This window comes from Chironomus tepperi, unplaced genomic scaffold (genome assembly GCF_022539635.2).
Source record: "Chironomus tepperi strain 1889 unplaced genomic scaffold, CSIRO-AGI_Ctep_v1 contig_174, whole genome shotgun sequence".
Taxonomy (NCBI): domain Eukaryota; kingdom Metazoa; phylum Arthropoda; class Insecta; order Diptera; family Chironomidae; genus Chironomus; species Chironomus tepperi.
This window is the reverse complement of record NW_027226296.1, coordinates 213,406-226,809: the sequence shown is the minus strand read 5'-3', so window position 1 is coordinate 226,809 and position 13,404 is coordinate 213,406. Positions and strand designations below refer to the sequence as shown.

The 13,404-nt window shown below is 30.6% G+C and overlaps 1 protein-coding gene across 1 annotated transcript in view; it reads left to right on the top strand.

The window, feature by feature from the left end:
- Positions 1 to 2,041: 2,041 nt before the first annotated feature.
- CadN (neural cadherin) overlaps positions 2,042 to 13,404 on the top strand; it is a 122,850-nt gene continuing 111,487 nt past the window's right edge. The window contains 6 exon segments of the mRNA XM_070638485.1: positions 2,042 to 2,474; positions 2,556 to 2,772; positions 3,636 to 3,671; positions 3,738 to 4,700; positions 4,769 to 4,789; positions 5,377 to 5,568. Coding sequence (XP_070494586.1) covers positions 2,116 to 2,474; positions 2,556 to 2,772; positions 3,636 to 3,671; positions 3,738 to 4,700; positions 4,769 to 4,789; positions 5,377 to 5,568 — 1,788 coding nt within the window. The 5' untranslated portion in view covers positions 2,042 to 2,115.

Below are 13,404 nucleotides of genomic sequence, written 5' to 3'. Positions count from 1 at the left end.
GTTTGCTGATGGAAGTGCTCTTGACCTGGAAGGGATATGATGTGGAAATGTCACAAAATTCGTCAGCCAGCTATTGTAGCTGTGGTGATACTGTCTTCAGTTAAATCTGACTTCAGGCTAAATTCTTGGCTGGATTTTTAATTTGAAGGGTTCCTCCAAAACTGCAGTCTTCCAGACAAAATAAGCAGACCAGTAGCCTTGAACTCATTATCAGAGTTGCCAAACAGGCACATCTTACAGGCAAAAATCGTACAATTTCATAGGAATTTGTTTAGTTTTTCTCACAAAACCATACAAATTATCAAGGATTTGTACGATTTTACCAAAAGAGATGCCTGTTTTGCATCTCTGCTAATTATAAGTTACAGACGAAAACTGAATTCCAAAGACAGCAGGCCTGCGCATCTTAGATGCCAAAAAATTCAGATTTTTGGTTCTTGGCTGAATCGTAATTTTTTGCTTTCTCTTCACTGTGTGCCTTTCGGACGAGTGAATAGGCTTTTATCTGAAAATTTGAATGCTAAGTTCTAGTAATGATCCTCGTCACATTATCTGCTATGCTTAGAATTAGACATACAGTTAGTAATTCGCTATATCGTCCTTTAAACTAGAATATGCTAGAATACATCTAATAATACGATATGTCATGCTTACAACTAGAATACAACTAGTCAAATTTAAAGCAGTCCACTTTGGGATGGGTTGAGTGTCTACTGACTATTCAGAACTTACTCAAACTATACACATCGTATAAAGGTCGGAAAATAGAGTGCCAAGCCATCGTGACTCTGGATTCACTTGGACGTTGAGTTGGATTCAGCGAAATGAGGCTTAAAGTCACCATTTCTGATTTTTCCACGCCGCGTGCCTTTAAACCTTAAACAGGAATTTTCACAATTATTAAAAATCTAAAAAGCAAGCCACGTCAGACATAAAAAAGATGACTGAAACATGTCAAACAAAACCTCCTTTTTAACCCCCTCAAACATAACATTGTTTTCCCATCCATTTCACACTATCACTCATCGTGAATGCTAATTAATGTTTGCAATTTTCATTACTCCAGCTGACAATTAAAAAACTTTGTCTTGTCATTTCTGTCACACACAAAAAAAAAAGCTTCAGAAAAAATAAGTAGAACAGAAACAAGAGAGAGTTAAGGACGAGATAGGGAAGAGCGGAAGGAAAGTGAACATTAAAATTTTCCTTTTTTTTGTCTCTTGTATCTGTTTCTCATCACATCACAGGAAGTGGAAATGTTTACCTTAAAATTTTTATTGTGTCAACTGAACGACATGAATTTACTTCCATGTAGCATCAATGTGTGGAGCATAAAAATGGTATTACATTACGTGGATGATGCTCGATGTGCAATTTTTATTCCTCGATATGTGAAACTTTGTATATAAAAATTGAGTTGGGGAGATGACTGGGTTGTGTGGATAGAGCGCATTTTTTGGAAATTTGGATTGATTTTGAGGAATTTTGAGTTATTTTTGGATTTGGCGACACAAATTAGATGAAGGAGTTCTTTACAGAGTTAGCATGCAACTGTCGTGTGGTTGCTCAGAATATGAACTCTGAATCTTGTCAAAATTGCCAATTAAGCCTCGTGTCGACAAGATTAATCAAAGAAACCATTTTAAAATCCAAAATCCACATTTTTAATCAAATTAATCAATAAATTACCAAAAGTAATCAAAAATATCCATTATCCTCAAGTTCAACCAATCATCAAGTCAATCCCAATAGCAATCTACCCAACACAGACGTCATACCATCTCAAAAAATCTCATACAAGCAAATTTTTTAATTAATATCATCTCTTTTCTCTCTTTATTTTCATATTTAATGATGAAAATTTTCATCTGACCTGAATCCATCGACTGCATCCATGTGTCTGTCCATTAATGTAATATTCAGGTGGAATGAAATGTAAGTATCTGTCCAGTAAACTTTACATAATTGACATAATGTCATTTTCAATTTATAACTAACTCAATTTTTATTTTTTGTTCATCCTCATATCCAACAGATACGGACAATCAACGAGTGATTATTCATGTGAAGGATGTTAACGATGAGCCACCATATTTCATCAATCGTCCATTGCCAATGCAGGCTGTCGTTCAATTAAATGCACCACCAAATACGCCTGTATTTACATTGCAAGCTCGTGATCCGGATACAGATCATAATATTCACTATTTTATTGTACGTGACAGAACTGGTGGACGTTTTGAAGTTGACGAGAGGTCCGGTGTCGTACGTACACGTGGTACTGATCTGTTTCAACTTGATATGGAATATGTATTGTATGTAAAGGCTGAGGATCAAAATGGTAAAGTAGATGATAGAAAATTCCAGAGCACGCCTGAGGAACGTCTGTCAATTGTTGGTGGAAAACGTGCACCGCAATTTTACATGCCAAGCTATGAAGCTGAAATTCCAGAAAATCAAAAGAAGGACTCTGAGTAAGTTCATTACATGTCATGTCCATTTCAAAATAAAAAATTAAATTACTAACTTAATAATGTCATTTCTCATATCCACAGCATCATCTCCGTTAAGGCAAAATCATTTGCTGATCGAGAAATTCGTTATACATTGAAAGCACAAGGACAAGGTGCTGGAACATTCAACATTGGTCCCACATCGGGAATTGTTAAGCTTGCCAAAGAACTTGATTTTGAAGATTTACGACAACCGCATGTCTATTCACTTGTGGTCACTGCAACTGAAGACTCGGGTGGCTTCTCGACATCTGTTGAGGTATGAATGGATGGAAGAAAATTCGACAACTTTTTTATTTCTAGCTTCTGTTGACATAAAATGTGAAGAAGTTTTTTGGAAATTTAATTTGACTTTTGGTACTGAATGATGAGGGTATGAAGAATTGAGAGGAAATTGAGGCACTGAGAGGAATTTTTATTGGATTTTAGCAGTTAATCGAGTTTGTTCTGCTTTGTGGAAATGATGTAGGAAGTCATGGTCATAGATAAAGATTGTTGCTGATTATTTAAGCAACCATCAAGGTCAGGTCTTGATGGTCATTAATTAGAGGATGCTTTATACAAATTGATACAAATTACAGCATAGCTTGTGCTTTTATATTGATGGCTGCCAAGTATGCCATGGATCAGTGTTGTCTAAACCTTTGTGCCACGGCATACATTCCACAGCATTTCCATGAATTTGAGTGTTCCGTGTCAGAATTTGATGGTAATCCGCGTGAAAAGCCACGTCAGGAACCTCACACAGCACATGATTCAATGGCATACACACTAATGAACCGCAGCCCACAGTTAACCCACCACTGCCATAGATCAACCCCCATCATGTCATTCTATGAATACATCATAAAAGCTCCAATTCCTACTTTCCATTGAATCACAAATTCTAAAGCATATCCTTTCAGTTCTATAAATAGAAACTGTGCCAACATACCAAACTCTCTCTCTCAAGCTAATTCATTCCTTTAAACTTATTTTGAATACATCATTCACTGTACTGAATTTCTATGTCACAGCAGTCGAGAGAAGCTTTTGACATTTTTTTTTATATCCTCACTGCCTTATTCATTCAATCTCACTTATTTTGTGCCTTTTTTTTTTTATTCTTCCTCCCACCAACAGTTAACAATTCGAGTGACTGATGTCAATGACAATGCGGTAAGTTTACAAAAAAAATTGTAGAGGCACTAAAGTCAAACTGATGAATTTCATTCCTTTTTTCAGCCGAAATTCGAATTGCCTGATTATCAAGCACACAATGTCGACGAAGATATTCCACTTGGCACGAGTATATTAAAAGTTAAAGCAATGGATTCCGATTCCGGTGCAAATGCAGAAATTGAATATCTTGTATCAGATGATCATTTTGCAGTTGATTCAAATGGCGCCATTGTGAATAATAAGCAACTCGATGCTGATAATAATAATGCATACTATGAATTCGTTGTGACAGCAAAAGATAAGGGTGAACCACCACGTACAGGAACAGCAACTGTTCGTATTTATACAAAGAATAAGAACGATGAGGAACCAAAATTCTCACAGCAAGTCTATACGCCAAATGTCGATGAAAATGCAGGTGCAAATACCCTCGTTACGACTGTTGTGGCGTCTGATAAGGATGGTGACAATGTTCGGTTTGGTTTTGTTGGCGGTGGAACTAGTAGTGGACAATTCGTTATTGAGGAGATAACTGGTGTCATTCGACTTCATAATAAAGCAATTACATTAGATCGTGACAAATATGAGTTAAATGTTACAGCTTTGGATGATGGGTCGTGTTGTGTCAACGGCGATCAGACAATCCACACGTCAACAGCTGTTGTTGTTGTTTTCATTACTGACGTTAATGACAATAAGCCAGTTTTTAAAGATTGCGGTACATATTATCCGAAAGTTGAAGAAGGTGCACCAAATGGAAGTCCTGTCATCAAAGTACAAGCTACTGATGAGGACAAAGGTGTTAATGGACAAGTCAAATACTCAATTGTACAGCAACCGAATCAAAAAGGAACAAAATTCACTGTCGATGAGGAAACTGGTGAAGTCTCAACAAATAAAGTCTTTGATCGTGAAGGCGATGATGGTAAATTTGTGTCAGTCACAGTTAAAGCTACCGATCAAGGTGAACCGAGTTTGGAGGGCGTTTGCTCATTTACCGTTGAAATTACTGATGTCAATGACAATGTAAGGAATTGATTTTTTTGATGTTTACTGAATATTTTAATTAATTTTTTTTCTCTTCCTTTTTATAGCCACCTCTGTTTGATCGACAGGTAAGCAGACCCACATCAGATTGTTTGTTCCATTTTCATCCATGTCTAAATCAGAGATTTTTGCTTTCTTTCTCAATGAGCTCTTTCATAACAAGAAAGAAAAGGCTCAAAGGATGAAATGGGGAGGGTTTGTAAGTTACGTAATACTTAGGGGAGGAGGAGGGAGTCAGGGGCTACTTCCTTTGCTGGCCGTACAGATCAATTGTGATCCAGTCTTGTCCAATTTACGGATTTCACATTTTGGCTCATGATATTGATATAAAGCAGTACAGGAAGGGGAAGTAGAGGCTAAGGGTCCCTAAAAGTGATTGTTTAGTGTTACGTAACTAACGAACAATCCCCAAAAAAAGAAATTTAATATCTTTAAAGTATTCATCAATGCAAAAAAGATTTGAATTTTATTGACCTGAAAAAGAAGCTTTCTGAATTATGACTTTGATCTTCTTACCGATAAAGACCTGGAAAAAAAAGTATTTCAAGCACAGAAGCTCTTTGTCAAAAATAACATCAGTTTCCAAGCGATTATCTACACCTACATAAATTTACATCTCATTACTTTCCTCCTTCTTTTTACTTTAATCATACAGAAATACGTTGAGAATGTGAAGCAAGATGCTAGCATAGGAACGAATATACTTCGTGTATCAGCAAGTGATGAAGATGCAGACAACAATGGTGCTATTGTGTACACGTTGAGTGCACCCTACAATCCAAATGACTTGGAATACTTTGAAATTCAACCCGAATCAGGATGGATCGTGCTTAAGAAGCCACTCGATGTAAGTTATTGTCTCGAAATTTTTAAACATGCTGAATATGAAAAAAAAAAGAAAAAATTACTGCTAATTCATAAATTTTTTTTACCTCCTCAAAAACACCCTTTTGCAAAAAAAAAAATCACTTCCAATAATTTTTTTTATTCCCCATCAAATATCAATGAACAAATATCCCCAATTATTTTAGTTCCATGCTCGATTTCTTATATTCTAAGTGAACAAAAACTGAATTGGTAATAATTTCGACAACTATTGGACAATTTTAAAGACAAAATCTTATCTGAAGGCACCAAAATGTCAGCACTAAAACTTTTTAATTTTTCTATGGCTGCCGCAGAAACAAAAAAGAAAAATTTTTTAATTATGGATTGCTGACTAATTGCTTTTCATATTAAATTAATGTCAATATAATGGCATGATGCTCTCAAAGAGGTTTCCGCTCCTTTTTTTTTGGAAAAAAAGTTTTTCATGATCTTTTGCTGCTGCAAAATAAGAACAAGAAGAATTAGAGCAAGACAAGAAATGAAAAACTTTTTTGACAGGAAAAAGAAGGAAATTTTTTAAAAAATATATAAAAGAAAATTGAAGACTTGTGGAAAATTGTGTCAAATTGCGTTTTAAAAAGTGCAGGATGAAGGATGGTTTGTGTCTGGAAAAAAGTTTTGAGAACTGGAGACATAAGAAGACTAAAGTCAATTTTAAGGAGATTTTGGAATTTTTTAAGATTCAGTGGAGCTGAATGGGGCTTTGTTCTATTTTTAACAGCTTGTCTGGGAAGTTTTTAGCTGATTTCTGATATTCAGCTGGTTTTCTGGGGACTTGAACTGCAATTTATGGGCATTTTCTTATAAAATCTAATTTTTTGACATAAAACTTAAAATATTCCAAATTAATGAATTCAATCCAATTTTTATTGAAATATAATTAATAATTTTTAAAGGTTTTAATTTGAAAATTCAAAAATTGATCAAATTTTCCATCCAATTTAACTCTTTGCACTTTTAAAACCTTTTCAAATTGAACATAATTCTTCAAAAGTCTTCAATTCTTCAATTATTAAAGTTCATATTTCTTTATGTATTATTCATAAAAAATCAAATCTTCTGCCATAAATACAAAGAACTCTTCTGCTTGACTCCAATTTTTTTCTATAAAAAAATTGAACATTTTAATTTATAAATTTTACTCATTTTTTAAGTTTTAATTCGTAAATTACAATTTTAGCCTATTCAATGTTTTTCTTAACTTTTTTGCACAATTTTTAAAATTTTAATTTGCGAGAAAAATTTAAAATATTTTTCTTTATGACGTTTTGAGCAGAATTTATTTTAAAAATATATAAAAAGACAATTTAAAGAGCACCAATTATGAATATTATTACTAAGTGATGATTTAGTTTTATTGTGTAAATATGATGTGATGATGAATTTTATCTTCGGCACCACCTTGCAATTATTATTTAAATTTTAACCGTCACTTTTTTAGTTTTTTATACTTCCAAAATTTTGAGATTTTTGATGGAAGTGAACAATTTGGAGAATTTTTTGAAATCGTAACTTTTATTTTTTGAAAATTTGAAAAAAAATTTTAAAATTTTAAATTTTTAAATTTAAACTTTTTGAAAATTTAAATTTTTTAAATTTTTTAAAAAAACTTAAATTTTTGTGAAAATTTGAAAGTTATTAAAAATTTAAAATTTCATTTTCTTGAAACTTTTTTAAAAATTAAAAGTGAAAAACTTTAAATTTAAATTTGAAAACTCCAGAATTTTTTAAAATGATTTTAAAAATCAAATTTAATTAAATTTTTTCTCAATTTTTATATCCACCGCATGATTATTTTTTGCTCCAATTCTTTTAAAGTACAATTCTTTTTTCGAAAACATAAATTTTTTTTTGTGGACACAGATTTTAAAAGCTGTTGATTCACACCCAAAAATATATTTTTTCCTGTTCATTGTTGCAATCACAAGCAACATGAACAGCTTTTATGTGCAATTTTTGTTCCCACAAAACTTTATTTTTGAATTTTTTTTCCCTCGATTTTTTTGATTGAAATAAAAATGACAATAAGTGACATTTTCTACTATTTTATATGTCGATGGGCCTCTCAACGGTTTTTTTGATACAAATTGAAAGCTTAAATTTTTTTTCATGACAACTGCCGAACGATCAACCTGAATTTTTGAGCATCGTTCTGACAGTTGATTGACCGAATTTAATAATAATTTTTTGATTGATAAAAATGAGACCTTAAATGGCGGTTGATTGATTATTTTTTTTTTTTTTTTGGTGATGAATTTTTGTTAAAAAAAAATATTTTTGAAATTTTTTAATACGAAAATAAATATTTTCAGTTATTTTTTTCACTTCACTTTATGCTGTATATTATTTAAATAATTTTTTTGAGTGTTTTTCCATTTGGTAAATTACTGATGTTGGCTTATTTAATAGAATTTTGGTGAAAATGCCAAAAATGTGTGGCTTAGGAGCAGCTTTGTGCTGATTTCTTTCAAGTCCAGTCAGAATCTGTTTTTATACTGGCTTGACTACGGTCTGGTGACGGGAATTTGGTGTAAAAAGTGATTTTTGGTATTAAATCTCAGATTGGCAAAGGAGCTGATTTGTACAGATCTATAGATACCCATGCAGATTTTAGACTAGTTAAGGGACAGACACTATCGAAAATCACTATTTTTATGACTTTCACAGTAATGTCTGTCCCTGAAGCTTAGCATAGATCAATTTGGATGTCTAACTATCTTAAGACTAGCCATGACTAGTTTTTCAACGACAATCCTCTCCCAAACTCCAATTTTCATCCAAAATACATAAAATACAATAAACTTTCAATATGACTAGACCCAGCATCGCATCACCCTAGCAACCACTCGTTGCTTTAACAACGTTTTTTGTACATTAATTCCTCTCTTTTTCGACTACAACATGTAACAGTAATTTACCAAATAGAACCAAATTAATTTTTCACAAAAGCACAAAATCCGATTTTATGACGCACATTAATTTCATTAAATGGCACATTTTGAGTTTCAACTTGCATGTCGTGTTGGCACAATTGATTGAAATGAAGCACTGATGAAAAGCACTGCACTGATTTAATTTTTTTCTTTTTTTTGGTTGAGAATTTTAAAATAAATACTTGAAAAGGCAATAATTTGGGAGTATGTGGGTGGCTTTTCATGATGAATATGAAATTTTTCAGCTGAAATAAAAGATTTTTTTTGATTTTTTGCTGAACAATTTTTTTGAAGCATGAATGAAAAGTTGTCCATGTATTTTTGGAAATTTTAAGGTTTTTTCGACTAACAAAAGCTTCAAGTTGCAATTTTTTTGATTTATTTGAGTTGATATGGCGATTTAGTGACCAATTCATGATTTTTTGACTATTTTTTAAATTAAAATTGTGAATTTTTCACCAAAAATTGCTTAATCAACACTTATAAATTCGAAAACCCAACATTTACTTCAAAAAACAATAAATTTAACCAAAATTCAACAAGATCAACTAAACATAAAGTTTAAGGAAGCAATTAATCAGTCAAGCATAAATTTCACTTCCTTACAATCTTTCCTTGTTGAAATAAAAATCAATATTCTTATTTATATATTGATCGAATCTACTGATAACTGTAAATGCACATAAATCTACTGTTCAGCACACACATGATACAACCAATTCTATTTGCACAATTTTTGAGTCTTCACAACTATTTTATGTGTTTATATCTGTTTATGCACTGATAATGTCAAGAAAAACATTGCAAATTAAATTGCATGGAATTGAATTTTTTCTTTTATTTTTTTTCGAGTGAAATTGCATTTGAACATTTGATATAATCTTTGCAATATTCAATGTCTTATGGTTATAATGCACATTGAAATATATTTATATATTTATTCTGGGAATTGAGAAATTTTTTGGGTTTAATGTGAAAAGTTAAACGAAGTTTTGAATTTTTTAAAACTGTTGAATTTAAAAATAATTAAATTTCAAAAATTTAAAGCGAATATTTTATATTTTTTGAAATTTAAAAATTCTCAATTTGAATTTGTAAATTTTAGAAGTTTAAATTTAAAATTAAGAGTTCTTAAAATTTAGAAGTTAAGATTTTTGAAATTTAAAAATTCATATTTTTTGAAATTTAAAAAAATATGAATTTCAATTTTGAAATATTCATAATTATTAAATTTGAAAAATTCATAATTTTTCAATATGAAATTTTCATAATTTTTGAATTTGAAATTTTTTTAATTGAGAATTTTAATAAGTTAGAATTGTAGAGTTTTAAAATTTATGAATTTTTAAGATTTAAAAGTTTCTTTTTCTAAAAATTGACAATTTAGAAAATTTGAAACTTAAATTAATTTTCAAATTTTTTCAACAATTTTTCTTGAATAATTCGCACATAAAACCCAAAAAAGTCCCCCAAAATTCAATTATTACCTCAGTTTATCTTACAAAAAAAATTGCAAAAATTCTTATTTTCATTATTTTTTTATATTTTTTTTCTCCACAATTTATACATTTAAAAATTTAACTGAAATCAACTGAAAATTTTCAATGATGTCATCAACAATAAAGGGATGTCCTGTAAGTCAGAATGAATCGTTGATTGTAGAAAATATATTTTAATTAGAGCTCGCCATTCCCTCCACTCAGTCATTAAAATTAACAACTCATAAAATAATAAAATTATAAAATAAAAGGACTCCTTTATGCTATTTGTTGTTGTTGTACTGCTCATATATAACATGTAGATGCATACCGAAATGAAATCCACTTCCTTTTTAATTAAAAATGAGTGTATATTCAAAATTGCACAGAGAGAAAATCTGTGGTAGCCACTTCTAATAATATACATTATGCATATTATACATAATATCAATAAATTCATAAACTTTCATGAAAATTCAGTCGTGTGTGTTGTGCTGAAAATTATTATGCTTCTACGATAATGAATATATTTGCTTTATTTCAATATTTAACGTTATTCATTTACGAAATATATATATTAATTTTGAACAGTTTTACGAGTATGGATGTAGTTACTTGTTCTGCTGGATACGAATAATATTAATTAGGTTTTATTGCTATTTTTTTGGATAGGATTAAAATTATTAGGACGATTTATAATTGTCTAGAATTTCATTTGAATTTTGAGAATTAAATTGAAAGTTTCTAGTTTAATCCTAAGTCATATTTCATCTTAAATAAGTATTTTGAATGTTCTTTAGTTACCCGAGCAGCACATTCCAGCGAACCTAATTTCACCTCATATTAATGAGTATAAATCATCCTTCATGGTTTGGTCAGGCCAACTATGCATCTTACCGTTAATATGGTGCTCTTTTTAAATGATAAGGTCTTGTTGACCCGAGTGACACAAATGAAAATAGCTTCAACACGACTTTGACATGATTTTATCAACATGCTAATACCAAGGACACAATTATTAACGACAAATCGCCTCCATTTAGAAACAAAAGGAAGAAACTTTCAATTGGCGTTACTAATTGTGTACATGACGTAGCATTGACGAAGTTGTGACTGAGAATCTTAATTTTTTGTCTCTTGGATGCGTCGCTGAGTGCTGGAACGTTTTAGTTTGGACAGCCTTACTTCTTGCGACAATTTACCGACTCGTAGGCAACTAAATTGTGCTGCTCAACTCGATATAAATTTCTCAAATTTTCCTAGTAATCTCAAGCTCTAATTCAAACAAAACTAGCACTATAATTTTACATTCCAATTCTTTTTATAGAAAACCACATTTTAAAATCGAAAATTTCATTTGAATTGATCAAATTTGCTTAACTATGCCAATCCTATAATTCTTCATAACTTCAAATCCAATATCAGTTTTTGAATCAAAATAAGAAAAGTAATTTATTTAAAAATATTGAAAAATCTAAAAATCTTTTAATTAATTTTATCTTCTGTTTAACTATCGAGAAATTGAAATTTACTCTATCTTTCCCAATAACTTACTATTGGAATAGCAAGTTCAATAACTTACAAAGTCAACAATTTGCTAATATTGAGAAAAATTAATAAATTTTTCTTCCTCTTTTCACATTTTTCTTGCTTCCATCATTTCTCATTGAATATTTAAAGAAAAACATTTCACTTCCTTTAAATATTCACTCGTGTTTTTTGACCTTCTTTCATCTTTCAATTAAGACTCTTTTTCGCTTAAATTTTCTTGCTTTTTCTATTTTTTTTTGAATAATTAATTTTGTGTTTGTTTATTTTCCAAAAAGGAAACAAAATTTACATTAAATTCTTTGTCTAACTTACAAATTGATGTTCTTTTTGACGCAAAATTGTCAGTTTTGTTGTTGAGAAAATGTGCTGACTATTTTAAAGCATTATTTTCTTGACTACGGAAGTTTGGGATTTTGCGTTAATAATTGAATATAAATAATGATCTATTTTAAGGATGCTAGAATTGCTAGATTCTCATGCTAGTTAATAATTCTAAGCTACTTATGCTATGCGGTTTAATTAAATTGATAATCAAGTTATTAAATCTGCTGGTTAAAGTAGTGTTCATCAATTTTCAATTAATTCCAATATGTAATCGATCAATTACTATTCCTGATTTAACATAATTTAAAATTATTTTTAAGTTAGCCTCAAACGGCTTTAAATCAAATTCATCATAAGAGATTAATAATTAAAAATCACGAGATTGTTTAGTAGACTCAATTAATATCCTGATCAATTAGACTTTCCGTATTTTTAAGTCTACAAACTCGTATTGTCAATCAAATCCTAGAAAAGGGTAGGATGAGGTTGCTCAACTAGTATATTTAAGTATATTTATTTAGATATCAAGAGCTTAATCTACGCCTTTTATAGATAGTTACAACATATTTTGTCCACTAGAGTATAAAACAGACTAAACGAGTCAAATGGAACCAATTTTGTCCTTTTCAGCTACCCAAAATGAACACGGTGTAGAAAAAGGATGAAAATATTGATCCATGCCAGCGTGATTCTAGACCATGGCATATTCATCTAAATCTGGCTTCAGGTGAGAATCAAGCCAGCATGGAAACATTATTTTCCGACTTTTCTACGTCGTGTCGTTTCCGGGTAAGTTGCATTTCTCATTTTTATTTCAATAAAAGATCAATATCAGAGTTTATTGTGAAATTTATGCTTCATTTTTACCATATTATTAGAGAATCTCCAAAATTTAGACTATCATGAGTGATGCAAGGCTCCATTTGAAAGCCAGTCAGCGTTCGAAGCAGAATAGAGCAGGATTTTAGATCAATTAACCGATTTGTGCTCAAATTTTGTATATAAGAGTCAGCTCAAGTCGACTGGATATGAATTTCGACTCAACTCAGTTTTGAACTCTGCTTTCGGAGTACAGTATATTCTTTATAGATTTTGGATGAATTTCTTTGTCTATTTTGTGTCACTCATTTTCTTTTTAAAGAAAATTTCATTAATTATATTCCAAGAAGGCTGAACATCGAGCATATGGACAACATATTTACATAAAATGATCAACAAAATTGGAATTAATTGAAATTGATTTTTAGCAAAAATTGTCTTTAATTTACATTTAAAGAAAATCGTCAGTGCTGAAATTAAATCGCCAATTATTACCGAAATGATGCCAAAAATTTGAGATAAAAAAGTAACTAAATTGACAGTCTCGCCATAAATTATTCCTTGTATCTAGACAGTTGGATATGTCCTTCAGCTATTTACATCAACTTTAATTTAGTTATATAAATTTTTGTGCCTTCGACTTGCCATTTATTGGAATTTGATAAAAATTTCACTTTTTTATCATGAAAA